Source organism: Erinaceus europaeus, chromosome 13, assembly GCF_950295315.1.
Source record: "Erinaceus europaeus chromosome 13, mEriEur2.1, whole genome shotgun sequence".
Classification (NCBI taxonomy): domain Eukaryota; kingdom Metazoa; phylum Chordata; class Mammalia; order Eulipotyphla; family Erinaceidae; genus Erinaceus; species Erinaceus europaeus.
In genome coordinates, this window is record NC_080174.1 from 99,797,489 (window position 1) to 99,824,999 (window position 27,511).

Consider the following 27,511-nt stretch of genomic DNA (forward strand, 5'->3'; position numbering starts at 1 on the left):
AGGGCAAGGAGGACACGTTTCATGATGCTGTTGGCCTTTCAGTGAGGGCAATGAAGACACGTTTCATGATGCTGTCGGCCTTTCAGTGAGGGCAATGAGAACACGTTTCATGATGCTGTAGGCCTTTCAGTGAGGGCCTTAAAGACACGTTTCATGATTCTGTAGGCCTTTCAGTCGGGGCAATGAGAACACGTTTCATGATGCTTTAGGTCTTTCAGTGAGGGCAATGAAGACACGTTTCATGATGCTGTAGGCCTTTCAGTCAGGGCCATGAGAACACGTTTCATGATGCTGTAGGCCTTTCAGTCAGGGCAATGAGAATACGTTTCATGATGCTGTAGGTCTTTCAGTGAGGGCAATGAAGACACGTTTCATGATGCGGTAGGCCTTTCAGTCAGGGAATGAGGACACGTTTCATGATCCTGTAGGCCTTTCAGTGAGGGCAATGAGAACACGTTTCATGATGCTGTCGGCCTTTCAGTGAGGGCAATGAGAACACGTTTCATGATGCTGTAGGCCTTTCAGTGAAGGCAATGAGAACACGTTTCATGATGCTGTAGGCCTTTCAGTCGGGGCAATGAGAACAGGTTTCATGATGCTGTAGGCCTCTCAGTCAGGGCAATGAGGACACGTTTCATGATGCTGTAGGCCTCTCAGTCAGGGCAATGAGAACACGTTTCATGATGCTGTAGGCCTTTCAGTCAGGGCAATGAAGACACGTTTCATGATGCTGTCGGCCTTTCAGTCGGGGCAATGAGGACACGTTTCATGATGCTGTCGGCCTTTCAGTAGGGGCAATGAGAACACGTTTCATGATGCTGTAGGTCTTTCAGTATGGGCAATGAGGACACGTTTCATGATTCTGTCGGCCTTTCAGTCGGGGCAATGAGGACACGTTTCATGATTCTGTCGGCCTTTCAGTCGGGGCAATGAAGACACATTTCATGATGCTGTAGGCCATTCAGTCGGGGCAATGAGAACACGTTTCATGATGCTGTAGGCCTTTCAGTGAGGGCAATGAGAACACGTTTCATGATGCTGTAGGCCTTTCAGTGAGGGCCTTGAAGACACGTTTCATGATGCTGTAGGCCTTTCAGTCGGGGCAATGAGAACACGTTTCATGATGCTGTCGGCCTTTCAGTCAGGGCAATGAGAACACGTTTCATGATGCTGTAGGCCTTTCAGTCGGGGCAATGAAGACACGTTTCATGATGCTGTCGGCCTTTCAGTTGGGGCATTGAGCACACGTTTCATGATGCTGTCGGCATTTCAGTAGGGGCAATGAGAACACGTTTCATGATCCTGTAGTTCTTTCAGTCGGGGCAATGAGGACAGGTTTCATGATGCTGTCCGCCTTTCAGTCAGGGCAATGAGAACAGGTTTCATGATGCTGTGGGCCTTTCAGTCGGGGCAATGAGAACACGTTTCATGATGCTGTAGGCCTTTCAGTCGGGGCAATGAGAACACGTTTCATGATGCTGTAGGCCTTTCAGTGAGGGCAGTGAAGACACGTTTCATGATGCTGTCGGCCTTTCAGTTGGGGCAATGAGAATACGTTTCATGATGCTGTAGGCCTTTCAGTCGGGGCAATGAGAACACGTTTCATGATGCTGTAGGCCTTTCAGTGAGGGCAATGAGAACACTGTTCATGATGCTGTAGGCCTTTCAGTCGGGGCAATGAGAACACGTTTCATGATGCTGTAGGCCTTTCAGTCAGGGCAATGAGAACTGGTTTCATGATGCTGTGGGCCTTTCAATCGGGGCAATGAGAACACGTTTCATGATGCTGTAGGCCTTTCAGTCGGGGCAATGAAAACACATCATGATGCTGTAGGCCTTTCAGTCGGGGCAATGAGAACACGTTTCATGATGCTGTAGGCCTTTCAGTCAGGGCAATGAGAACTGGTTTCATGATGCTGTGGGCCTTTCAATCGGGGCAATGAGAACACGTTTCATGATGCTGTAGGCCTTTCAGTCGGGGCAATGAAAACACATCATGATGCTGTAGGCCTTTCAGTCGGGGCAATGAGAACAGGTTTCATGATGCTGTGGGCCTTTCAGTCGGGGCAATGACAACATGTTTCATGATGCTGTAGGCCTTTCAGTAGGGGCAATGAGAACACGTTTCATGATGCTGTAGGCCTTTCAGTGAGGGCAGTGAAGACATGTTTCATGATGCTGTAGGCCTTTCAGTCAGGGCAATGAAAACACTTTTTATGATGCTGTAAGCCTTTCAGTCAGGGCAATGAGAACACATTTCATGATGCTGTAATCCTTTCAGTCGGGGCGATGAGAACACATTTCATGAAGCTGTTGGCCTTTCAGTCGGGGCAATGAGAACACTTTTCATGATGCTGTAGGTCTTTCAGTGAGGGCAATGAGAACACGTTTCATGATGTTGTCGCCCTTTCAGTCGGGGCAATGAGAACACGTTTCATGATGCTTAGGCCTTTCAGTGAGGGCAATGAGAACACGTTTCATGATGCTGTCGGCCTTTCAGTCAGGGCAATGAAGACACGTTTCATGATGCTGTAGGCCTTTCAGTCAGGGCAATGAGAACACGTTTCATGATGCTGTCGGCCTTTCAGTTGGGGCAATGAGAACACCTTTCATGATGCTGTAGGCCTTTCAGTCGGGCCAATGAGAACACGTTTCATGATGCTGTAGGCCTTTCAGTGAGGGCAATGAAGACACGTTTCATGATGCTGTCGGCCTTTTAGTCAGGCCAATGAGAACACGTTTCATCATGATGTAGGCCTTTCAGTGAGGGCATGTTTCATGATGCTGTTGGCCTTTCAGTCGGGGCAATGAGAACATGTTTCATGATGCTGTAGGCCTTTCTGTCGGGGCAATGAGGACACGTTTCATGATGCTGTCGGCCTTTCAGTGAGGGCCTTGAAGACACGTTTCATGATGCTGTAGGCCTTTCAGTCGGGGCAATGAGAACACGTTTCATGATGCGGTCGGCATCATCACGGATTCTGTTTGTTTTGCCCTGCCTGCTATCTGGGTATTGGGGTAGTCTTCAGCTTTGTTTTTATACTTGTTGAGTTTAAAGAAAAAAAAATTTTTTTTGCCTCCAGTTTAATGTTGGGGCTTGGTGCCTGCACTACGAACCCACTGCTCCTGAGGCCATTTTCCCCTCTTGTTGCCCTTGTTGTTTATTGTTGTTGTTGGATAGGACAGAGAGAAATGGAGAGAGGAGGGAAAGACAGAAAGGGGGAGAGAAGGACAGACACCTGCAGACCTGCTTCACTGCCTGTGAAGCAACTCCCCTGCAGGTGGGGAGCTGAGGTCTCGAACCGGGATCCTTATGCCAGTCATTGCACTTTGTGCCACTTGCGCTTAACCCGCCACGCTACCTCCTGACTCCCTATACTTTAGGTTTTATTTGGGCTCTGAAACATAAAAAATGTAATGAGGGAGTCAGGCATTAGTGCAGTGGGTTAAGTGCAGGTGGCGTAAAGTGCAAGGACTAGTGCAGGGACTGGCATAAGGATCCCGGTTCAAACCCCTGGCTCCCTACCTGCAGGGGAGTCGCTTCACAGGCGGTGAAGCAGGTCTGCAGGTGTCTGTCTTTCTCTCCCCCTCTCTGTCTTCCCCTCCTCTCTTCATTTCTCTCTGTCCTATCCAACAACAACATCAATAACAACAACAATAATAACTATAACAATAAAAGGCAACAAAAGGGAATAAGTAAATATTTTTTAAATGGAATGACATTTTGCTATTAATGGTAAATTAAACACATATTTTCTGTATTTTAAAGTGAGAACTTTGTGGGCCAGGGATATCACACAGTAGTAACACATGAGAGTATGCTACTCAGTAGCCTGAGGTAAAATGAGAGACTTCATACAAACGAGAACTTTGAAGAACTCCATTAGAGTGGTTTGGTGGCATGGGTGGGAGTCAGTAGGCTGAGCACAGGATTTAAAATGGTCTTGGAGTGCACTTGTTCCACTGCACGAGGACCTGGGCTTGATATCCTGGCCCCCCCTCATGTGGGAAGCTTCCTGAGCAGTGAATCAGGGCTGCAGGTATCTCCTTCCTTTTTTTCTCCCCAGCCCCTCTCAGTTTCTCTTTGTCTCAAAAAACAAACAAACAAAAGACAACAGCAATAACAACAAAAAAAACCACACGAAACTCAAAAATAGAACATCCACCAGGAGTGGTGGGTTCAAGATATAAGCACTGAGACTAGTGGCAAAAAAAAAAAAAGTATTTCAAATGAATTATGATTTTTATTGACTTAAAGTTTCTTTATTCCCTTAACATTTTTTTCATATATTTTATTTATTTTGGATAGAGACAGAAACTGAGGCAATGGGAATATAGAGGGAGAGAAAAGAGACACCTGCAGCCCTGCTTCACTGCTAGAGAAGCTTTTCCCCTGCAGGTGGAGACCGGGGGCTTGAACCTGGGTCTGTGTACACTCACATAGGTGTGCCACCACCTGGCCCCTTGACTTTAATTTTTTAATAGAAAAAGTAATAGATCAATTACATAGCAAAAAAACAAAACAAAACAAAACAAAACAAAAACCCTGGGGGCCAGGTGGTGGTGCACTTGATTGAGCTTACACATTACAGTGCTCAAGGACCTGGGTTCAAGTCCCTGGTCCCCACATGCAGGGGGAAAGCTTCCCAAGTGGTGAGCAGGGCTGGCTGCAGGTGTGTCTCTGTCTCCCCTTTCATCTCAATTTCTGGCTGTCTCTATCCAATAAGTAAATAAAAGATAATAAAAAAACCAACAACTTGTTCTGGGGTCCTGAAAAACCGTTGGTATAAGCAGCTTCTGAGAGCACGTATCTTGTGAACTCCTGTGATCGACTCTCTGGTGACTAGAGTGGGCTTGGGAGGGGCTAGATGAGACTGGCTACTGGTTAAGAGCTTGTGGTAGGTGAGCGGGGCTGATGGGAAGGGTGTGTCTGGACTGTGTGTAAGGTGGCTTTTGAGACGTGTTGGTGAAGTGCAGGCATAAGCTTTCCCACCCGGGTCAGCAAAATAGCTCACGTGCTTGAAGACACTAGAAGAGGACTCACTGCTGCGTTGTCCTGTACTCTGTCCTTCCGTGTCTCTGTCTGAAAGATTCGTCAGCCCAGAATGGTGACAACAAAAAAATGACCCACGGTGACAGCTTTTAACCACAGATCCAGTAGTTTGAGTTCATCCATCCATGTTGCGGTGCTGGTCCCCAGAACTCTCAGTCTTGCAGAACTGAAACTCTCTGTCCATCCCACAGTCCCCGTGGGTCGGGACTTACTTGGAAAGTGAAGACGAAAGGCTCTGCTGTGGCCGGGTGGCTGTGTGCCGGCATCCCCAGCTGCTGCAGTGGTGTGCGGTGCGCACAGCCTTGCCGTTGCCGTTGTCACATGGGCAGATGGGGCTCAGGCCTCTGCCCTCCATAGTGGCTTCAGATGGGGCAGGGCAGTAGGCATTGCAGTGACATTGCTTTCAAAACTCTGAGCAGAAAGGAGCCTGGCTGGTTCATAGAACAAGTAGATACAGTCTACTTAAGAATAGTTTGACGCGGTTCTTTCTGCTCAGGTCAATTTAACTGAAGTGTCTCGTGTTAATACTCTTCCTGAGGTTATATCCTGAGCATCCATCAGATTAAAGTGAAAAGGAAATGAGAAAGTTTGAGCTGCCCAAAATGTGTCATTGGAGAAGGGAACTCAGAGGGATTCCGTGGCTGATCCCTGAGAAACTCTCACCTCTGGGTTCAACCTGCTAGGAGTTAAGCTCAGACAAAAATGAATAGAAACAAAAAGCCCATTTTGTCAGGTAGGCACCACTAGAACAGTGGTTCTGGCCTTAAAAGCAACTGCTAACTGCCGTGCCCGGCCAAGAAGGAGAGCCTCCTTTCCCAGGGCTCTTTGCTGGTCCTGTGCGGGCCTGGGACCAAGAGGCCATGCCGGTGAGCGGGGAGGCGGGGCCTCACCTGAGAGGCCTGAGTCCACAGGGAGCTGATTCATGAACACTGTGTTTTCTTTCCAGTTTCTCAGAAATTCTGAACTTTTTTTTAAACTTTATTTTATTTGCTAGAACAGAGAGAAATTGAGAGGGGGATATAGAGAGGGAGAGAGATAGACACCTGCAGCCCTGCTTCACCACTTGCAGGTGGGGGCCTGGGGCTTGAACTTGTGTCGTTGTGCATGGTAGGTAGTACATATACTTAACCAGGCTGTTTTGGTTGCTGCCTGGGCTCAATTTCTGTATCATTTACTCTAGAATTCACAGTTCTCTGCTGGATCTTGATGCCAGCCCGTGAGGCAGAGTATCATAAGCATTTCCCACCAGACAAGGGGGTTGTTGCTTTCATACAAGACGCGTTACAGGGCCGGGTGGTGGCACAGCTGGCTGAGTTCACATGCTGCAGTGGTGGCTGTGTTGTCCTCCAAAGCAGGAGAATTGCTCTGGCAATCCTAATCTGCTCTCCCCTTTTCCTCTCTCCTTTTCTGCAGTCAACAAGCACAAGCCGTGGCTGGAGCACACCTATCACGGCATCGTCACCGAGAACGACAGCACGGTGCTGCTGGACCCGCCGCTGATCGCCCTGGACAAAGACGCACCTCTCCCCTTCTCAGGTCCTTATTCCCTCTGGTGCATCTGCGCCAGCAAGAGGCACGCCCCTCTCCCCACTGGACCACCTCTGCGCATTTCTGGAAATGTCTGGATAGCTAAGGCTGTTTTTTAATTTCTTTATTGGGGAATTAATGTTTTACATTCAACAGTAAATACAATAGTTTGTACATGCATAACATTCCCCAGTTTTCCACATAACAATACAACCCCCCCACTAGGTCCTCTGTCATCCTTCTTGGATCTTTATTCTCCCCACCCTCCCACCCCAGAGTCTTTTACTTTGATTCAATACACCAACTCCAGTTCAGGTTCTACTTCTGTTTTCTCTTCTGATCTTGTTTTTCAGCTTCTGCCTGAGAGTGAGATCATCCCATATTTATCCTTCTGTTTCTGACTCATTTCACTTCACATGAATTTTTCAAGGTCCATCCAAGATCAGCTGAAAACAGTGAAGTCACCATTTTTTACAGCTGAGTAGTATTCCATTGTGTATCTAGACCACAACTTGCTCAGCCACTCATCTGTTGTTGGACACCTGGGTTGCTTCCAGGTTTTGGCTATTACAAATTGTGCTGCCAAGAACATATGTGTACACAGATCTTTTTGGATGGTTGTGTTGGGTTCCTTAGGATCTATCCCCAGGAGAGGAATTGCAGGATCATAGGGTAGGTCCATTTCTAGCCTTCTGAGAGTTCTCCAGACTGTTCTCCACAGAGGTTGGACCAATTGACATTCCCAACAGCAGTGCAGGAGGGTTCCTTTGACCTCACACCCTCTCCAGAATTTGCTGCTGTTACCTTTTCTGATGTCTGACATTCTCACAGGAGTGAGGTGGTATCTCATTGTTGTCTTTATTTGCATTTCTCTGACAATCAGAGACTTGGAACATTTTTTCATGTGTTTCTCAGCCTTTTGGATCTCTTTGAAAAAAGAATGTGGTGAATATTCTGTCCATGTCCTCTCCCCATTGAAAAAAATTTTATTATCTTTATTTATTGGATAGAGACAGCCAGAAACCGAGAGGGTAGGGGAGATAGAGAGGGAGAAAGAGAGACACCTGCAGGCCTTCTTCACCACTTGTGAAGCTGGGTCTTTAAGCACTGTAACATGTGCGCTCAACCAGGTGTGCCACCACCTGGTCCCTCCTCTCTCCATTTGTGGATGGGGTAATTTGTTTTCTTGTTGTTGAGTTTGGCAAGCTCTTTATATAGTCTGGTTCTTAAACTCTTGTCTGATGTATGGCATGTAAAGATCTTCTCCCATTCTGTGAGGGGTCTCTTGGTTTGGGTAGTGGTTTCTTTAGCTGTGAAGAAGCTTTTTAATTTGATGTAGTCCCATAGGTTTATGCTTGCCTTAGTCTTCTTTGTAATTGGATTCATTTCATTGAACATGTCTTTAAAATTTATGCAGGAAAGAGTTCTGCCAATATTTTCCTCTAAGTATCTGATAGTTTGTAGTCTAACATCCAAGTCCTTGATCCACGTGGAATTTACTTTTGTATCTGGTGAAATATAGTGGTTCAGTTTCATTCTTCTGCATGTTTCACCCCATTGTTTCCAGCACCATTTGTTGAAGAGACTCTGCTTTCCCCATGGAATAGTCTGGGCCCACTAGGCTGTTTTGTGGTTCTCTGGAACCCCATCTTTCCCTTTTATTTTTAACTATTGGTGTATCTGACCATCTCTCCCCAAGCGTAGACCTGCTGCAGATCAGAGTCTGCAAGTACATCTTGATGTGTGTGTCCTGCTGGTGTCAGGTGACACTGAGACCAGTGTCTGTTCCCTCAGAGCTGATCCGAGGGTCTAGTCGCACAGCAGATGCACAGCATTTAGCTGGCTGTGCCTCAAGACTGATCTTGTGCAGCCTCTCAGTTACCCAGCACGGCTTACAGGAGAATGTTGGACACTTTTTTTTTCTTTCCTCCTTCAGGTAGGGACCTGGGGCTTGAACCTGGGACCTTGCACATGGTAACATGTGCATTCTACCAGGTGTACCACCACTTGGCCACTTGGCCCTTCATTTCCTTTCTTTTTTTTAAGCCTCTTTTTTTTTTAACTTAAGAAAATTACTAGTTATTTACTGTTGATTTACAAAATTATAAGATAATGGGTATAATTCCATACATTTCCCACCACCAGAGTTCTGTGTCCCCATTCCTTCCACTGGAAACTGCATTAGTTCTCCCAAAATCACAGATATGGATTGACTATTATTTCTATAACCATCTATTTATATTTATATATATTTGCCCTTTTCCCTCTGTGGTCCTGCCTTCTTTTTCTTTCTAAGTTACACCTCCTATTTCTGAGAGTCTTTCTCTTTCTGGGTCCATATGAAATTGGTTCAGAGCCCTCTGGTCACCTTCCCCCTGATATTCCTCCCCCCCAGGAGCATGGACCAAAATTCTTTTTGGGGAGCAGAAAGTGGGAGGTCTGGCTTCTGTCATTGCTTCTCCACTGGACATGGGCATTGGCAGGTCAATCCATACCCCCAGCCTGTATCTCTCTCTCTCTCTCTCTCTCTGTTTAGCTATCTTTATGTATTTATTGGATAGGGGCAGCTAGAAATCGAGAAGGAAGAAGTGAGAGGGAGGGAGGAGACAGCGAGACACCCGCAACACTGCTTCAGCACTTGTGGCGCTTCCCGCTGCAGGTGGGGTCCCCAGCCTGTCTCTCTTTCCCTAGTGGGCAGCTTTTTTCTTTAAACTTTATTTTATTTGGTAGGTGAGAGACACTCAGAAGGACATCATCTTTATAGCATTGTAGACATTGTGGTTTAGTTTCTTGGTTTTTTTTTTTTTTTTTTTTGGTAGAGACAGAAATTGAGAAAGACGGGGGAGACAGAGGGAGAGAGATGCCTGCAGCCCTGCTTCACCACGTGGGAGGTTTCCCGCTCCTCCCTTGCAGATAGGTCAGGTGCTAGAAGCCAGGTCTGTGCACATGGCATCGTGTGTGCTCTGTTCGCTGTGCCTGCACCTCGCCCCCCCCGGTTTAGTGGCTCAGTCTTATCCTGGCACAACACATGTGCGTGTGGAGCCACTGGGGTTTGCTTGTCAAGACACCGACATACCAGTGTGACTCTGGAAACTCAGCCATGCAAGTGCTTATCTATGAGCTGTCACAAACCAAGTATTTTTTGTTGTTCATACAGTCTAGACCCAATTGTTCTATTTAAAAAAAAAATTTGTTTCTATTTTTTCTATTGATTATCTTTATTTATTTGATAAACACAGCCAGAGATCGGGAGGGAAGGGGGAGATAGAGAGGGAGACAGAGACACCTGCAGCCCTGCTTCACCACTCTCAAAGTTTTCTCCCTGCAGGCGGAGACTGGGGTCTTGAACCTGGGTCCTTCTGCATTATAACATGTGTGCTCAACCAGGTGTGCCACTGCCCAGCACCACCCCAACTGTTTTCTGGGGATAAAACTAAGAGAATAAAGTCTTGGCACTTTTCAAGCATTTTAGGAAGTTATTAAACTCTTTTTACGTTAATCTGATAAGAGCCTCCCTGGAAGTGGGTAAGAGAATGTGAACGCTCGAGTCACCTATAAGCCACACTGTTGTTGCTCTGGCAGTTACTCCTTCTCCACTGTCTCCTCAGAAGGCCAAGCGTCTGGACTCCTTTTTGCTAAAACTTTGTCCATCAGTTAGTGGTCCTATTCTAGCAGCCTCCTCTCTGTCTTCCCCTCCTCTCTCCATTTCTCTCTGTCCTATACAACAATGACGACAGCAATAATTACAACAATATTAATGACAACAATAAAACAACAAGGGCAGCAAAAGGGAATAAAAAAAACTTAAAAAAATGAGCTCTAACAGTAGCACAGGGGATCATGAAGCTGCAGAAATGCTTTATCTCCTTATTGGTGTGATTCCAGAATTGTGCGTCGATTCATGGTAAGTTGGATCCGGGCAGACCCCTGTGTCTAAGCACCCAGTACTGCTGTCATGTGCAGGCAGCTGGCTGCTTCGCTGACTGTGTCCTGCTTTTTCTACGGTTTGTGCATCTGTGACTTTCCTTTTTAGACTGTCTTCAGTTCTTTCCTGTTTTACTGACATGGGTTTATCTTTTTCCCTTCAGAGAGTTTTGAGGTCACAGTCACCAAGGAAGGTGATGAAGGTTCTTTCTCTCTTTTTATGAGCATCACCCCACTAACTGTTTATAAAATTGGGAATCAGTCCTTAAACAGAAGAAATTGCCATGCCTTTTTTTTTTAACCCCTATTTATACTCCTACTTTGTTTCTATTTTTAAAAATAATATTGATGGAAATTGTATATAATCAAAGCCTTGGTTAGAAATATCTGAAGTCAGACATCCATTTAAACGATGAGGAATTATGCTGCATATAATTTACATTGACGCTGACAAACTCACTGGCAATGAGTGACATTTGATTAGTTGTCATTTTGGAATAGTTCAGTTTTATTTTCATGTGAAATGCATTTTATGAAGTTTTATTTATACATTAAAATGCTTATGTTTGTTCTCCTGTGAGCAGGAACAGAAATCTAGATTTTAACTCCTAAATCAGCTAATATTCCAAAATGTACTGCAGTTCCCAGGCAGGCTTCTGCCTCAGGCCTAACATGATGAGGTCAGGCAGGGAGGCAGAGAGCACCATGGTTCTGCAAAGAGACTCTTGCCTGGGGCACTGAAGTTCCAGGTCCAGCCCCCAGGCTGCCATAAGCCAGGGCTGAGCAGTGCAGGGCTGAGCAGGTGGGGGGGGATTAAGTCCAAAAACCAGGGACTGTCTAGCACGTCCCTCCCCACAGCAGAATCTGTCTGCATACTGGATGGCAGCTGTTGGAATGGATGCCTGAAAAGCTGGTGTTTCTACCTGTGTCAATCAGTAGTTTGCTTCTGATTCCCTAATTTTAGCCAGGCTTATTGCACAGGAAGACTTGTTTCTTGTGATTTTTCTTCTTTTATTTTTTTGACAGAATCTCTGTAATTATGGTGCTGAACCTATATTTCACGCTTCTTCCTCTCTCAACACTTAACTGTGCGTTTCAGCCTTCTCCCCGGTTCCAGTCAAAACAGCTGCCCCACTGTCCCCGGTCGCTGGGCAGCTTCTGTTACCAGGCCTTGGCTGTCTTGCTAATGAGACCGCATCTACCCTAGAGCTGTCTTAAGTGCTCCTGTGAAATGCCTGTCTATATTTTCTCTCTTTTGTATTCCTGCATGAGTGGATGCAAAGTCAAACAAGTTGCTTGGAAACCAGACATGCTTCTTTGACTACAGTCCCAGAACGTACCCTCGTTAAGGCACAGCACCTCCGCTTTGTCCACAGACCCAATAACTCCCTGGCTGCCAGTGTTGTCATTTATTTTCTCTGGTGTGCTGGCTGGAGGAGCAGACACAAGGCTTGCACAGTGGCAGTTCTAACCGGCACTGCTTTGACCCCCAGGTGAGATTTGTGGCTTTAAAATTCATGGACAGAATGTCCCGTTTGATGCAGTCGTAGTGGATAAGTCCACTGGTGAGGGAATGATTCGCTCAAAAGAGAAACTGGACTGTGAGCTGCAGAAAGATTACACCTTCACCATCCAGGCCTATGACTGTGGCAAGGAGCCTGATGGCACCAGCGTGAAAAAGTCTCACAAGTAAGTAGCTGGAAAGTGTGCAGGGACGAAAGAGACAGTAGATGTTATCCAGGCCCCGAGACTCTGTGTGTGTGTGTGTGTGTGTGTGTGTGTGTGTGTGTGTGTGTGTGTGTGTGAAATGGAAGGTGGAAGAGAGACCTGTGTTGTGTCAGATTGATAAGCACTTGATGTTTGATCCCACCAGTTAAAGAACCTAAGGCCTTGGGGTCATTTGGTAGTGCAGTGGGTTAAGCGCACATGACGCGAAGCGTAAGGATCCTGGTTCAAGCCCCTGGCTCCCCACCTGCAGGTGTCTGTCTTTCTTTCCCCCTCTCTGTCTTCCCCTCCTCTCTCCATTTCTCTCTGTCCTATCCAACAACAACAACATCAGTAAAAACAACAAGGGCAACAGAAGGGAAAAATAAATAAATATTAAAAAAAAGAAAAAGAAACTAAGGCCTTACAGCGAAAATGCGAAAAAACTGACTTTCCCTGGGAAATTATTGTGTCATTCATAGACGTGTGCCCCCACCCCATAAATTCTAAACACAGAGAATTTATCGGTGCTGGTTGAAGCAAGCTGGCTTCTGCAGCTCCTGCGGGTGTGCTCACACCCTTGCTGCCTGCCAGCTGAGGACTGACGTGTGTGAGTGGAGATTCAGAATTCTAGCCCTTCTCCACTGCTTCCCAGCCCTCTTGCATCAGGGCATCTGATTTTGTGAACCTCAGCTTCCGTTCAGCACATCGGCCAAGGAGATGGGGCACTTGGGTGAGGAGATTTCATATAGCTTGTAAGAGTTGGAGTGTGGAGGTCTTGGTGACAGTGAGGGTGCTGCGTGATGAGTCACTCTCCTGTTTCCGCGGGTGTCCTACTGCTTCCTGGGAAATGGGCAATGCTTCCTGGAGACCCTGCTGATTCAGAAGCAGCCTGATCAGTAGCCCTTGAAGTCTGGCTTCTCTGTGTAGCCTGATGATGCCTCTATTTTCACATAGCTGACGGGGGTGGTGGTTGTTGCCAGAAAGGGCATCACTGAGCTCGTGCTGGGCCAACTGTTAGTGAATTCTTTTTTTTTTTTTTAATTATTTATTTATTTATTTATTCCCTTTTGTTGCCTTTGTTGTTTTATTGTTGTAGTTAATCTTGTTGTTGTTGTTGGATAGGACAGAGAGAAATGGAGAGAGGAGGGGAAGACAGAGAGGGGGAGAGAAAGACAACTGCAGACCTGCTTCACCGCCTGTGAAGCGACTCCCCTGCAGGTGGGGAGCCGGGGGCTCGGACCGGGATCCTTACGCCAGGCCCTGCGCTTTGTGCCACGTGCGCTTAACCCGCTGCGCTACCGTCCAACTCCCATGTTGGTGAATTCTAGTCCAGTGGTCCTTCCTTAGAAGGGCAGAACCGGTTTCACTTCTCAGAATTGACTCTTCCCATTTCTATTTCATACCCTTTCTTTTTTCTAGACTTCTTTTTTAAAATTTTATTTTTAATATTTATTTTCCCTTTTGTTGCCCTTGTTGTTTTATTGTTGTAGTTATTATTGTTGTAGTTATTGATGTTGTCATTGTTGGCTAGGACAGAGAGAAATGGAGAGAGGAGGGGAAGACAGAGAGGGGGAGAGAAAGACAGACACCTGCAGACCTGCTTCACCACCTGTGAAGCGACTCTCCTGCAGGTGGGGAGCCGGGGGCTTGAACCGGGATCCTTACGCCGGTACTTGCACTTTGCGCCGCCTGCGCTTAACCTGTTGCGCTACCACCCGACCCCCTTAGACTTTACTTCTTAAATCATATGGCTGTGGAGCTAACAGATGCCTGGCATGGGTTATCTTCCTTCTGCCTGCTCCACCTCATATTGCTGGAGAGGATTCCAAGCATCTTGTATATTACTTGTGATTTATCAGCTGCCTTACTAGGGCTTGAAGGGTTTTTCTCTCAACTTCTGGTTTCACTTCTGGCGGTTAAAAGCAGCCTATTGTAAGTACTTCATAGCACAGTATACATTAAAAAGAAACCTGAAGAGAGGGCAGAGCTCGGGACGGGGGGAGAGTTGGCCCTGTACAGTGCATGCCTTGTATGTGGGGCCCTGTGTTTGGGAGTACTACGGGTGCCTGGGGCAGCTCACGGAGAGCAGAGCAGTGCTGTGGTGTCTCTGCTCTGCTGTCTCTGCCCTTCTCTGAAATAGGATGAAAAGCTTGGGTTCCTGCCATGGTGCTCTGTCACCGACAGAGTGCATGCAGTGGAGGGACGGGTGTGGCCAGGTGAAGAGACGCTCCTCTGGCTTTGTTTTTGCAGAGCTACGGTCCACATCCAGGTGAGCGATGTGAATGAATATGCACCGGTGTTCAAGGAGAAGTCTTACAAGGCCACGGTCGTGGAGGGGAGGCAGTACGACAGCATTCTGAGAGTGGAAGCCATGGACGCAGACTGCTCCCCACAGTTCAGCCAGATCTGCAGCTACGAGATCGTCACCCCAGATGTGCCCTTTGCCATTGACAAGGACGGTGAGGGCAGAGTGATCGGGAGCAGGCAGGCCTTCCTGAGCCCGTCTACTTCACTCGGGCGGGCTGCCATCACAGAATGCTGTGGGCTGGACAACTTAAACAGACATTCATGGCCGGGTTGAGCGCACACGTTACGGTGTACAAGGACATGGGTTCAAGTCCTTGGTCCCCACCTGTATAGCCAGGAGCTTCACTAGTGGTGAAAGCAAGGCTGCAGGTGTTCCTCTGCCTCTCTCCCTCTCTTCTTCCCCATCCCTCTCAATTGCTCTCTGTCTCTATCCGGTAGATAAAGAAAGTTTTTAAAAAAGAAAAAGAAAGCCAGTACATTTACTTCTCACAGAGTTCAGGATCAGTGCACCAGCCGGTTCACTGTTTGACTCAGAGACGGCTGTCTCCTCTCTGCCCTCACATGGCGAAAGAGCAGGGAGTACTCTGGTTTCTTCCTGGTCATTCAAAACATGAGCACAAGTGTGTGGCCTCTGCCCTCCTTGCCCTGACCAGAAACCCACCTCCTCACACCGTCAGGTTGAGCGTCAGGACTGCAGCATAGACTTTTGGGGGGGACACAAATATTCTGCCCCTAACTCGCTGTGTCTGTGTCCTGTCTAATCCTTTACTCTGTCTCTCCTCGGCGAGCATTCCTCTTTTACCTTTTACACCAAAGTCTAATAAAAACTCCACACTGATCATTTTTGTTTTTTTTACCTCCTCACCATTCGATCAATATTGCATCTGAGTGAAGCTGACTTGTTAGTTAGCCTCGTCTTCTGATTTCCATTGGATTTTAGTCTTCTGTTTCATCTGAGGAATAAAATTTATACTCTGCCAGACACCCTTCGGTCCTCTATAATGTCACAGAATTAACTTACTCTAGAACACAACTTCTTTATTAGGTTATAGCCTCTTTGTGAGGATGCAGTGTCTGTCGCTAATGCGTAGTCCAGAATGTTTTATGAAGTTACGGCTTTTGCAAACATTTTTCAGACATCTGCACTCACATTAAAAAAGTAGACTTCTGGTAGATGGGGGAGGAAGATCTCTCCCTAGTAGCAGCTCTTTCACCAAGTATTAGTTAATATAATTTGATACCTCATAGTTCATACTTGGAGTACTTAAGTTATCTTGCTAGTCAGTCAATCCTATACACACACACACACACACACATACGTATACATATACATATACATATATGTATACATATACCTCCCCCAAATTGGCAGCCTCACAGAAATAAACTAAGGTGTGGCCTTCACTTCTTCTGCTTCAGCACTCCTTAGTGTATGTCCGAGCTCAGGAGAACTAGATTGTGTGTTAGGTATCTGCAGCACAAGTTTGCTTCAGCCTTTACAGGACAGAGAGCAGGTCTGCATTGCTTTAGGACAACAGAAGGGAAGAGTAGCACGGGTCTAGTTCTCACCGCTGCTTGCTTTCTTCCTCTGGAAGGCTCCATAAGAAACACAGAGAAACTAAACTATGAGAAAGAGCATCAGTACAAGCTGACCGTCACTGCCTACGACTGTGGGAAGAGAAGGGCACCAGAGGATGTCTTGGTGAAGATCAGCATCCAGCCCACATGCTCCCCGGGCTGGCAAGGTGAGCCCTAGCCCCTTTGCTGCTCACACCTGTCCTGTACCTTGGTCCATCTGCCACAGAAACTGAGGTGGGCTTTGCTTCTTCCTTCCCTCTCGGCTGTGTGGCCCACTCAGGATGGAGCAGCAGGGTCGAGTATGAGCCTGGCACAGGCGCCCTGCCCCTCTTCCCAAACATCCACCTCGAGACCTGCGAGGAGCCTGTGGCTTCGGTGCGGGCGACCGTGGAACTGGAGACGGGCCACATCGGGAAAGGCTGTGACCGCGACACTTACTCTGAGAAGTCCCTTCACCGGCTCTGTGGTAAGGAAGCCTAGTGGGTTTCAGTGGGGCCAGCGAGACCCTCCTGACACATGGAAAGGTGCTTGTGTGTTAGAACGGCGTTTAAAATGGCTACTGCCACCTGCTGATCTTCACACTGGAAAGGTCTGGGGGTACCCTAAAGCCTGTACATCTTTTTTAAACATTTATTTATTTATTCCCTTTTGTTGCCCTTGTTTTATTGTTGTAGTTATTGATGTCATTGTTGTTGGATAGGACAGAGAGAAATGGAGAGAGGAGGGGAAGATGGGGGGGAGGAGAAAGACAGACACCTGCAGACCTGCTTCACCGCCTGTGAAGTGACTCCCCTGCAAATGGGGAGCCGGGGGTTTGAACCGGGATCCTTACACCGGTCCTTGTGCTTCGCGCCACCTGCGCTTAACCCACTGCGCTACCGCCTGACTCCCAAGCCTGTACATCTTAAGAACTGCTGATCTGAAAAAATATTTCTCTAATATACACAAAAAAATCATCAAGAATGGGTACTGTAAGTGGAGTGAGTTTATAGTGAAATGAGCTGAGCATATTTTTTCTCATTATAATTTTTTATTCGTGATGTATACTGGTTTTCAAAAGTTACAAGGTAAGGGTACAATTCCACACTGCTCCCACCCCCAGAGCTCCATGTCCTCATTCGCACTGGAAACTGAGTGGCTCTCCCAAGGTCACAGATATGGGCTGACTGTCATTTTCTATACATATGTATGTATCAATTTGCCCATGTTTCTATAGTCCTGCCTTCTCTTCCCTCCTAAGTCACACCCACACCTGCGACTACTTCTGAATGCCTTGCCTTTTTTCCCTCTTTCTCTCCGGGTTCTGATGGAGTTGGGGTTCAGAGCCCTCTGGGCATCTTCCCCTGACATTTCTCCCCCTTTGGGAGTCTGGACCAGGATCTTTATGGGGAGCAGAAGGTGGGAGTTCTGGCTTCTGTCATTGCTTCCCCACTGGACATGGGTGTTGGCAGGTGGATCCACACCCCTAGCCTGTGTCTGTCTGTCCCTAGTGGGGCAGGGCTCTGGGGAGGGGAGGCTCCAGGACACATGGTGAGGGCGTCTGCCCAGGGAGGTCAGGGTGGAATCATAGTAGCATCTGCAACTTGGTGGCTGAAAGGGGGTAAGATATGAAGCAGGACAAAATGTTTAATAAACAGGAACCAAAAGTAGAAATAGAGCAGGTGGGAATAGGGGTTTTAGGGTGGTAAGAAGCCAGGAAGGCATGGGATCAGGCAGTGAGCACCAGCTTAAGCACACAAAGTACAAATCACAAGGCCCCGCACAAAGATCCTGGTTTGAGCCCCCGGCTCCCCAACTGCAGGGGGAAGCGGTGAAGCAGGTCTGCAGGTGTCTGTCTTTCTCCCTCTCTGTCTTCCCTTCTCCTCTCAATTCCTCTCTGTCCTATCCAAAAAACTGAAAATAAATGGCCTCCAGGAGCAGCAGTGGATTTGTAGTCCAGCGATAACCCTGGAGGGAAAAGAACAAAAAGAAAAAGAAAAACAAGGAAGGAGCAGCAGCTCGCTGGGAAGTCTATTTCATGTATGTTCCTAGGGGCTGTGACTTTTAATTTTTGCCTGAGCTTGACAGTGAACATGGAGGTGGACTAGAAAAGTTGTCTGGGAAGATGCTCAACTTGAGAATAGAACTAGAAAGCTGGATTAGAGCAGAGAGTAGCTCCCAGACATGAAGACAATATATAAATACCACTAGCTGTGAACCCCATGGATCGGGCCCAGGGCCCGTGTCTGCTCACATCCAGCACAGAAGCCCCTGTGCCCTCTGCGTCCCTGTCAGTCTGAGCACGCTCACAGCTGGAACATTCTAGGCTCCTCTCCTGTCAGGACCTGCTTCCTCGAGGGGCAGAGCAGGCTGACCGGCCTCCCTGCAGAGAGCGGGGAGTCCCCGCCATGGCTGCTCTGCGGTGAGGGCAGGGCCTGGGGAGGCCGCAGGAAGGCGTGTGCTGACCTTCCTGATGGAAGTGACCGGTGATGGTGGAGAGAGGGTCTGTTGGAGGTCTTGGCCCAGATGAGAACATTTTTTAAAAGATGAAAATAACGAAAAAAATTAACAGACCCAAAATGAAAGAATTAATAAATAAATTGAGATGTTATTAAAGAACTGAAGAAAAATATATAGGGTATAATGTAGCTTTTGGCAAAGCTTAAGTAGAAAATCAAAACTAAGAATGCCCAGGTCTCAAGATACTTTCTGAACCACAAATGGTCCGTGGAGAGGGGAGAGAGAGAACGTAGCCACTGTCAGTTGTGGGTGTTTCTGTTTGATCAGAGTCAGGGGAAGATGAGGCTCCCGTGACTTCCTGGAGATGCTGAGGTTGTGTGTCTGCTTGGTTAGTGACTAGCAGTGAATTGAGTGACCGTTACATAACAGAAGGGTGTTTTGTGTTTCAAGAGTGACAGTGACGGCTTTGAAAAGAGCATGCTCTGATACTCATCTGTCTGGTGACAAACCAGATACAGGCAGCTGACTTTGTATCATACCCAGAACCGTTAGTGCAGAAGCAAAGGAGAAAAAGCAGATTCTTTGCTGGCCAACCTGTTGATGAACATACTCAGATATATTTTTAAATATTTATTTTTATTTATTTATTCCCTTTTGTTGCCCTTATTGTTTTATTGTTGTAGTTATTATTGCTGTTGTGGTTGTTGCCATTGTTGTTGGACAGGACAGAGAGAAATGGAGAGAGGAGAGGAAGACAGAGAGGGGGAGAAAAAGACAGACACCTGCAGACCTGCTTCACCACCTGTGAAGCGACTCCCCTGCAGGTGGGGAGCCGGGGTTCGAACCGGGATCCTGATGCCCGTCCTTGCGGTTTGCGCCACCTGCTCTTATCCCACTGTGCTACCGCCCAACTCCCCATACTCAGATATTTTATGTCCAAGTCCAAATACTCATAATTATGTACCAAATATATATTAAGTAGTTTGGATATTTTCTATTTAAAGTATATATATGTAAGGGCTGGGGAGACAGTGTAATGGATATGTAGAAGACCTCTCATGCCTGACACTCTGAGGTCCCAGGTTCAGTCCCCAGCACCATCATCAGTCAGAACTGATTGATGCTTGGCTCTTTCAGTATCTTTCTTTCATAAAAAAAATAAAATAAAATGCATGGGGGGGGGGCGGGCGGTAGCGCAGCGGATTAATGCACATGGCGCCAAGCGCAAGAACCAGTGTAAGGATCCCTGTTCAAGCCCCCAGCTCCCCACCTGTAGGAGAGTCGCTTCACAGGCAGTGAAGCAGGTCTGCAGGTGTCTGTCTTTCTCTCCCCCTCTCTGTCCTCCCCTCCTCTCTCCATTTCTCTCTGTCCTGTCCAACAGTGACAGCAACAATAATAACTACAACAATAAAACAACAAGGACAATAAAAGGGAATAAATAAATAAATATTTTTAAAAAAATATAGAGAGAGAAAATGGGGAAAATAGCTTCCAGGAGCAGTGGATTCATAGTGCTAGCACCCAGCCCTAGTGATAACCCTGGAGGCAAAAAAAACAAGCAGTAAATCCTGTGGCCAGAAGCCAGCTAGACTAGGGCCTGGGCCTAAAACACTCATCAGTGGAATTTGAAGAAGAAAAACCTGTGGCCCGAGGCCAAAAGGAGTCATCCCCTAAGTAGCCAGACAGTTGGCCTGGCTAGCTAGCTAGCGCTGCAGATATCCAGTAACCATACAGGTCAACAAGTCAAGTTTGAAGGATGCCTGCATCCACCTAAGAGCCCTCCAGGCATTTGGGGTGTCTCAGCTGGCTCCCCTGCCCGAGAGGTACCTGACCTGGACTGGCGTCAGGAAGGGCTTCCTGCGGGAGAGGACAGCTGAGCTGAGCCTTAAAGAGCAGCTGTGTGGCCCGGGGACCTCGATGGATGGTGTAGTGGTGCGGTGGTGCATCTCCTTTCTGTCTGTCTGTCTACTCTCCCTTTCTCACTCCCTCTGTATTTCACTCTAAACTAAAGAATAAAGGGGCCAGGCTTGTGCACTGTAACATGTGGCGCACCTAGTTGGGCGCACATGTTACAGTGCACAAGCACCCGGGTTCGAGCCTCTGGTCCCCACAAAAAAAATAAAAACAAACAAAAAAAAAGAAAGTGGCCGGGATAGGGTTGGGACTTCTGTGGTCCTCTCATTTTGGTGGGAAAGAAAATGGAAACTAGCAGACCGTCCACAGGGCCGACCTCAGCGTGGTACGGGAAGTTTGCTCCAGGCCAGGCGGCGGCATACTTGGTTAAGGTCACATGTCACTGTGTCCAAGGACCCAGGTTCAAGCCCTTAGTTTCCACCTACAGAGGGCAAGTTTCAAGAGCAGTGATACAGTGCTGCTGGTGTTGCTCTCTCTCTCTCCCTTTTTATCTCCAACTCCCCAATTCTTCACTGTCTTATCAAATATAAGAAAAGTAAAAATAAAGCAAAAATAATGTTTTTTGCCTCCATAGTTATTGCTGGGGTTTGGTGCCTGCACTACGAATTCACTGCTCCTGGAGGGTATTTTTTTTTCCTTTTTGTTGCCCTTGTTGTTTATCGTCGTTGTTGTTATTATTGTCGTTGTTGGATAGGACAGAGAGAAATGGAGAGAGGAGGGGAAGACAGAGAGGGGGAGAGAAAGACAGACACCTGCAGACCTGCTTCACCGCCTGTGAAGCAACCCTCCCTACTGGTGGGGGGTGGGGACTCGAACCGGCATCCTTACGCCGGTCCTTGCACTTTGCGTAATGTGTGCTTAACCTGCTGCGCTACCACCTTCCCCCAGCAAAGTTGTTTAAATGTGGAAAGCTTATCCCTGTAACATCCCCTCATGCGTCCCGGTGCTGCTGTAGGTGCTGCGCCAGGCACTGCCGAGCTGCTCCCTCCCCCTAGCAGCTCCTCCAACTGGACCGCGGGGCTCCCCACCGACAATGGCCACGACAGCGACCAGGTGTTTGAGTTCAATGGCACTCAGGCTGTGAGGATCCCAGATGGCGTGGTCTCTGTCAGCCCCAAAGAGCCTTTCACAGTTTCTGTGTGGATGAGGCACGGGCCCTTTGGCCGGAAGAAGGAGACTGTTCTCTGCAGTTCGGATAAGACAGGTAGGTTGCTGTTGCTGGGGGGAGGGGCACTGCCCCCAGGCCCCACGTGCTGTTTGGTGACATGCGCTGCTCCGTGTGTTGTGCCAGGGCCATCCTGTCCTGAGACCCTGCACTGCCCCCAGGCCCCACGTGCCGTTTGGTGACATGCGCTGCTCCGTGTGTTGTGCCAGGGCCATCCTGTCCTTGAGACCCTGCACTGACTCCAGGCTCTGGGTACTCAGCAAACGCCAGCTAGAGGCTCACTTCTGCTGATAACACATAGCTCTTAATTCCCCTTTGGGTCTTCAAGTCGGTAAGATACCAGCAGGGCTTTTCTTTTCAGAGATGAACCGACACCACTACTCACTTTACGTTCATGGCTGCCGGCTCGTTTTTCTCCTCCGTCAGGATCCTTCTGAAGAGAAGAAATACAAAGCTGCAGAATTCCACTGGAAGCTGAACCAGGTGAGTGCATGGACAACTCCCCCAGGCTCTTTCTCTCCCAGAGAGATGGAATTCTTCACCTGGTACAGGGCTAAGCTCACGTTCATGGGCAGTGGGTGTTCATAGTCAAGTGGTTCTCTCGTGCGTAAGTTAAGTCCACTTACCTCCTCTCTACTGGAAACCTAAAGTGCTTGTTTTTCCTATATGTGTGTATTTCGTACATAAAATATTAGTATAAAAATATGTTCCTGGGAGCTGGGCAGTAGCACAGCGGGTTAAGTGCACATGGTGCAAAGCGCAGGGACCAGCATAAGGATCCTAGTTCGAGCCTCTGGCTCCCCACCTGCAGGGGGGGGTCGCTTCACAGGTGGTGAAGCAGGTCTGCAGGTGTCTGTCTTTCTCTCCCCCTCTGTCTTCCCCTCCTCTCTCCATTTCTCTCTGTCCTATCCAACAATGATGACATTAAGAACTACAACAACAACAACAAAAAAACAAGGGCAACGAAAGGGAAAAATAAATATAAAAAATTAATTTAAGAAATGATATGTTCCAACCTCAGAATAGTTTACAGTTTATTGATGGCATCATTTGCTTAAAAGTTGGATTGAGATCCAATTTATTTATTCATTCTTTAAGTCCTTGGCTCCCAGGCTGCCTGTGGGACGCTCCAGCCCTGCAAATACAAGGCAACATAAGATGTTTTAAATTACAAGCCACATCCTTGACATTGTTCAACTCTGGGAGTTGACGCTTCTGGCATTAGATCACATGACACTGCCTTTGATGATGTCATGTCTTTGCAAAGCTGGTTTCCAACAGTTGCCATGACAAAAGGCAAGAATCACATGAAGGACCAAGTGTTGGAGGGAGTGAAGGGGTGACGGGATGCAGTAAAGTAAGAAGCCTTCTCGGGAACCACACTACTTTCTCCTGTGACCTGGGGTGGCCAGAAGGGGAAGCTGGTCTCACGGCGTCAGTGGGTGAGGTCCGAGGATCCGAGGCTGGTGTCAAAGTGCAGCGTTTCTAAAGCACAAGTCAGATGGGTATGTGGGAACAAATAGGAAAATATCTGAGCTGTGTGTCCCTCAGGTAGCGTTCACCTCTCACATAATCAGACAAACCTTGGATTTATTTTACTGAATGAGGGAGAGAGAATTAGAAGATAGGTCCCTGCCAAGCCAGCCCACTCACCACTCTTTCCTTGTTAGTATCGTGCTGTGACCTTTATACTGAAAGCCAGTTTGGATGGGTATATGGCTGTCAGAAAAGTTATGATGATTTTTTCTTTTATTTACTTTCATATTACAGAATGACATGTCAGTAGGGGTTTGAACCCACACCGTTCCCACCACCAGAGTTCTGAATCTTCACTCTCCGCTAAGGTTATAGACATGGACCAACCATCTTCTCTACAACTATCTGTCCACACTTATACACAGTTGACCCCCTTTTTTTTCTGATTCAATCCTCTCTCCTCCTTCGGGCCACTCATGACAGCATAGCTGCCTCCATCTGTCCCTCTCCTTTTCCTTCTCTCTCTCTGGGTGCTGATGGAGCTGGAGTTCAGAGCCCTCTTATCCTCATCCTCTCACTTCTCCCTTGCTGGGAGTATGGATCAAGGTTGTTTTAGGGGAGCAGAAAGTGGGAGTTCTGGCTTCTGTAACTGCTTCTCTGCTGGACCTGGGCATTGGCAGGTCCATCACACCCCCAGCCTGTTTCTATATGATGAATTTTTTTATGCAAAAATGTGTCATGACTTTTCCGACAGCCCTGCAAACTCTCTGACTCACATTTAAGTTTTTCGGGGGGGGGGGGGGAGTCGGGCGGTAGCACAGCGGGTTAAGCGCACATGGTGCAAAGCGCAAGGACCGGCGTAAGGATCCCAATTTGAGGCCCCAGCTCCCCACCTGCAGGGGAGTCACTTCAGAGGTGGTGAAGCAGGTCTGCAGGTGTCTATCTTTCTCTCCGCCCCCGTCTTCCCCTCCTTTCTCCATTTCTCTCTGTCCTATCCAACAACAACAATAACTATAACAATAAAACAACAAGGGCAACAAAAGGGAATAAATAAATAAATAAAATATAAAAAAAGAAAAATCTTTCAGGGACAGAAAATGTATTTCTATTGTCTTCTGACAGAAAGGGTTTCTATTAAAGTTTGACAGCAATGTGATTTTCTTTACCTTATGAAACACTTTCTGTTTGGCTGGCCAAAGGATATTTTTCTGTTCTTTTTCAAAGTCATTTTTGTGACTATCTTGGTTACTTGCTGTTTGTTTTTTCAGATATGTCGAACATATCTGAGGAAACAATGTTTTTTAAATTTTATTTATTATTGGATAGAGACAGAGAGAAATTGAGAGGGGAGGGGAGATAGAGAGGGAGAGAGACAAAGAGACACCTGTAGCCCTGCTTCACCACTTGTGAAGCTTTCCCCCTGCAGGTGGGGACGGGAGCTTGAACCTGGATCCTTGTACACAACAGTGTTTTTTTTAAACAAGTGTTTTTTTAAAAAAAAATAGCCTGGGAGCATGGTGGTGGTGCACCCAGCTAAGTGTATATATGTCACCATGTGTAAGGACCCAGGTTTGAGCTCCAGCTCCCTACCTATGGGGGTGGGGGGGTCGCTTCACAAGCAGTGAAGCAGGTCTGCAGGTGTCTGTCTTTCTCTCTCCTTCTCTGTCTTCCCTCCCCTCTCCATTTCCCCATGTCCTGTCAAAAGAAATAAAATAAAAAACAATAGACTATACCCTTGACTGTCTCCTGAATTAGAAACCTGATGATTTTCTCTACCATCTCTCTTGTTCTTTTGGGTTTCATGGGGTTACTTTTCCCCCTAAATATTGGAAACATTGTCTGCAGTTTGGGTTTTGCTATATTCATTACCATGTCTGTTTGCAGGGAAATTAGAAAATTTTATTATAAGCTGGGGAGAAAGCCTAATAGTTACACAAAAGATTCTCCTCCCTGAGGCTCTGAGGTCCCATTTCAATTCCCAGCATCACCACCAGCCAGCTGAGCAATGTTCTGGTCTCTCTGTCTCTCTCTCTCTGTATATCTTTCTCATTAAAAATAAAATTATGAGATACGGAGTTCTGGTGCTGGGAATTGTGTGGAATTGTACCCCTCTTATCCTATGGTCTTATCAGTATTTCCATTTTATAAATAAAAATTTGAAAAAAAAATTTTAAGAAAGAAAATTATACTACAGTGGACCAGGCAGCGGCACACCTGGTAGAACACACATGTCGCAATGCGCAGTCTCTGGCTCAAGCCCTGCCCCCACCTGGAGAAGGGAAGCTTCATGAGTGGTGGAGCAGTGCTGTGTCTCCCTTCTGCTCTGTCTCTCACCTCCCTCTCAGTTTCTGTCTCTATGCAAAATAAGTAAATGAATAAAATAGATTTTTAAAAAAGAAACTTACACTGCAGTATTTGCAGAATATTGTCATGAAGTTTGACCATTCAGTACTTTAAACATAATGCCATTTTACTGATCTTCTAGAAGCCTGTCCTCCCTGAAAAAGATGGAAGCGTCATATAAACTGCTTTCCAAAGGAGCTTAGAGTACAAGGCTTGTTCTTAGTGAGGCTGGAGCTAAAACGAAGTATTTTGTCTGCCTCCAAAGTGAATCACTTACAGTGCCTTTACTCGGAGATACTTAATTAACAGCTACCAAGATGCATGCTGTCTGCACCGTGGTCAGAGGCACTGCTGGGCACCTGAGTGTGTTCTCTGCCGTATCATGAGCAACTTCTTTTTTGAGGGGCTGTTCTTTGGTGGTTCAATTATTTTGATGTTTCTAGTCTAAGATTTCACTATCTCATCAGTTGATTCATCAGTTGATTTTTCTTAGAATGTAAAAATAACTCAGGCAGGCCTTTTTAAAAACATGTTTTAAGAATTTTACCCCACACCACTTTCATTCTCTGCCAGATCCTTTAAATTTGAGAATGGCGATGAGAAGTGGGCTTTGGAGCTGTGCCCAGCACCTCTCTTGACAGCTGGGGAGACGGCATTCAGTGCCGCTATTTCCCAGCAGAGGCATTCAGCTCCATTCGGCCTCGCCTGAGTGTTCTGACCATATTTATTTTAGATTGCCTACCTTAGTTTAAAAAACACTAGTGTACCTTAAATCTGAGATTGGCATGTTTCGAACTTTGACCCCAAAAAGGACTGGCCAGCTCAGTGGGCGGCACCCAGTCCTCTGCTGTGAGAATATCCGGTGTGACAGCGTGAACAGGATGGGTCAGGCAGCCCCTGCGGGGACCCTGTTCCCTGCCGCACAGCAGCTCCTCACTTACTCATGCGGTGTGAGTAAGTGACACGCGTTTTCTGGTAGGTTCTGTTCTTAGCTGACCTCTTTGGGAAAGCAGGTGTCATCGTGGCCACCTTGTTCTCTGCATGTGGCCTTTCCTTTCACCGTGTCTTTGGAGAGAGGCCAGGCGGACAAGTCACACTATATCCCCCACCCCTCCCTGGCCTCCTGCAGGTCTGTGACGAGAAGTGGCATCACTATGTCCTCAACGTGGAATTCCCAAGCGTAACTCTCTACGTGGATGGCACTTCTCACGAGCCCTTCTCTGTGGCTGAAGACTACCCACTGCATCCGTCCCGGATAGAAACTGAGCTGGTGGTTGGGGCTTGCTGGCAAGGTAATGGTGTATTCTCATCTCTCCTAGCCCCAGGCCTCGTGATTAAATACTGCCCTGCTGCTGTGGGGACAGAAAGGTCTCTTTAGTGTCTTATGTCCTGCACCTTTGTTCCTTGGTTGCTCCTTTCCTGGGGAGCTCTCTTCATAGGGACATTACTAAAGTGCCCATGTTTCCTGGGTGCCAAGGAGGGATGGTGCAGTTGGGGAACATGGGAGAAATTAACTTGCTTATTGAAAAGCTTTATGGGATGAAGCAGGAGCGGTCTTACCCCAAAGCATAGGTAGGTTGTGGCACTGAAAGGCTCTGGAAACATTTCAGGCTTGTTAACCTGGAGGAAACAGCCTCAGCCCGCACCGTGGAGAGGAATCTCTGGGCCTGTGTGAAAGACTGGGGTGGGATGTGATGGCTGCTGCCCAAGCAGCTGTAGTAGTTACTGGTCTCCCTGGGTGTCAGGGACATGCCTTGTTTCACTGCCTTGTTGGTGCCTCCAGTCTGTGGAGTAATGTGTCCTGATGTCCACTGAGAAGACTGACAGCACAGCAGCAGCCCAGGGGCTCCTAGAGTCTGACTGTCATGCCAGCATTGAAGTCTTTTTATATATTTACTTATTCTTGTTATTTATTGGCTGGAGACGGCCAGAAATCGAGAGGGAGGGAGAAGACAAAGAGGGAGAGAGACAGAGAGACGCCTGCAGCTCTGCTTCACCACTTGGAAAGCTTTCCTCTGTGGGTGGGGACCAGGGGCTTGAACCCAGGTCCTTGAACATTGTAACATGTGCACTCAACC

The 27,511-nt window shown here is 47.3% G+C and overlaps 1 protein-coding gene across 4 annotated transcripts in view; it reads left to right on the forward strand.

The window, feature by feature from the left end:
• Window positions 1-27,511, forward strand: part of CLSTN1 (calsyntenin 1) — a 132,436-nt gene that overhangs the window by 93,893 nt on the left and 11,032 nt on the right. For 2 of the 4 annotated variants that reach the window (XM_060170937.1, XM_060170939.1), the window contains exons 2-10: window positions 6,467-6,589; window positions 10,669-10,698; window positions 11,998-12,193; window positions 14,462-14,670; window positions 16,114-16,263; window positions 16,377-16,562; window positions 21,405-21,653; window positions 21,976-22,097; window positions 26,563-26,725. In XM_060170937.1, coding sequence (XP_060026920.1) covers window positions 6,467-6,589; window positions 10,669-10,698; window positions 11,998-12,193; window positions 14,462-14,670; window positions 16,114-16,263; window positions 16,377-16,562; window positions 21,405-21,653; window positions 21,976-22,097; window positions 26,563-26,725 — 1,428 coding nt within the window. The remainder of the gene's footprint in view (window positions 1-6,466; window positions 6,590-10,668; window positions 10,699-11,997; window positions 12,194-14,461; window positions 14,671-16,113; window positions 16,264-16,376; window positions 16,563-21,404; window positions 21,654-21,975; window positions 22,098-26,562; window positions 26,726-27,511) is intronic. The other 2 variants (XM_060170938.1, XM_060170940.1) reach the window with 1 other exon arrangement.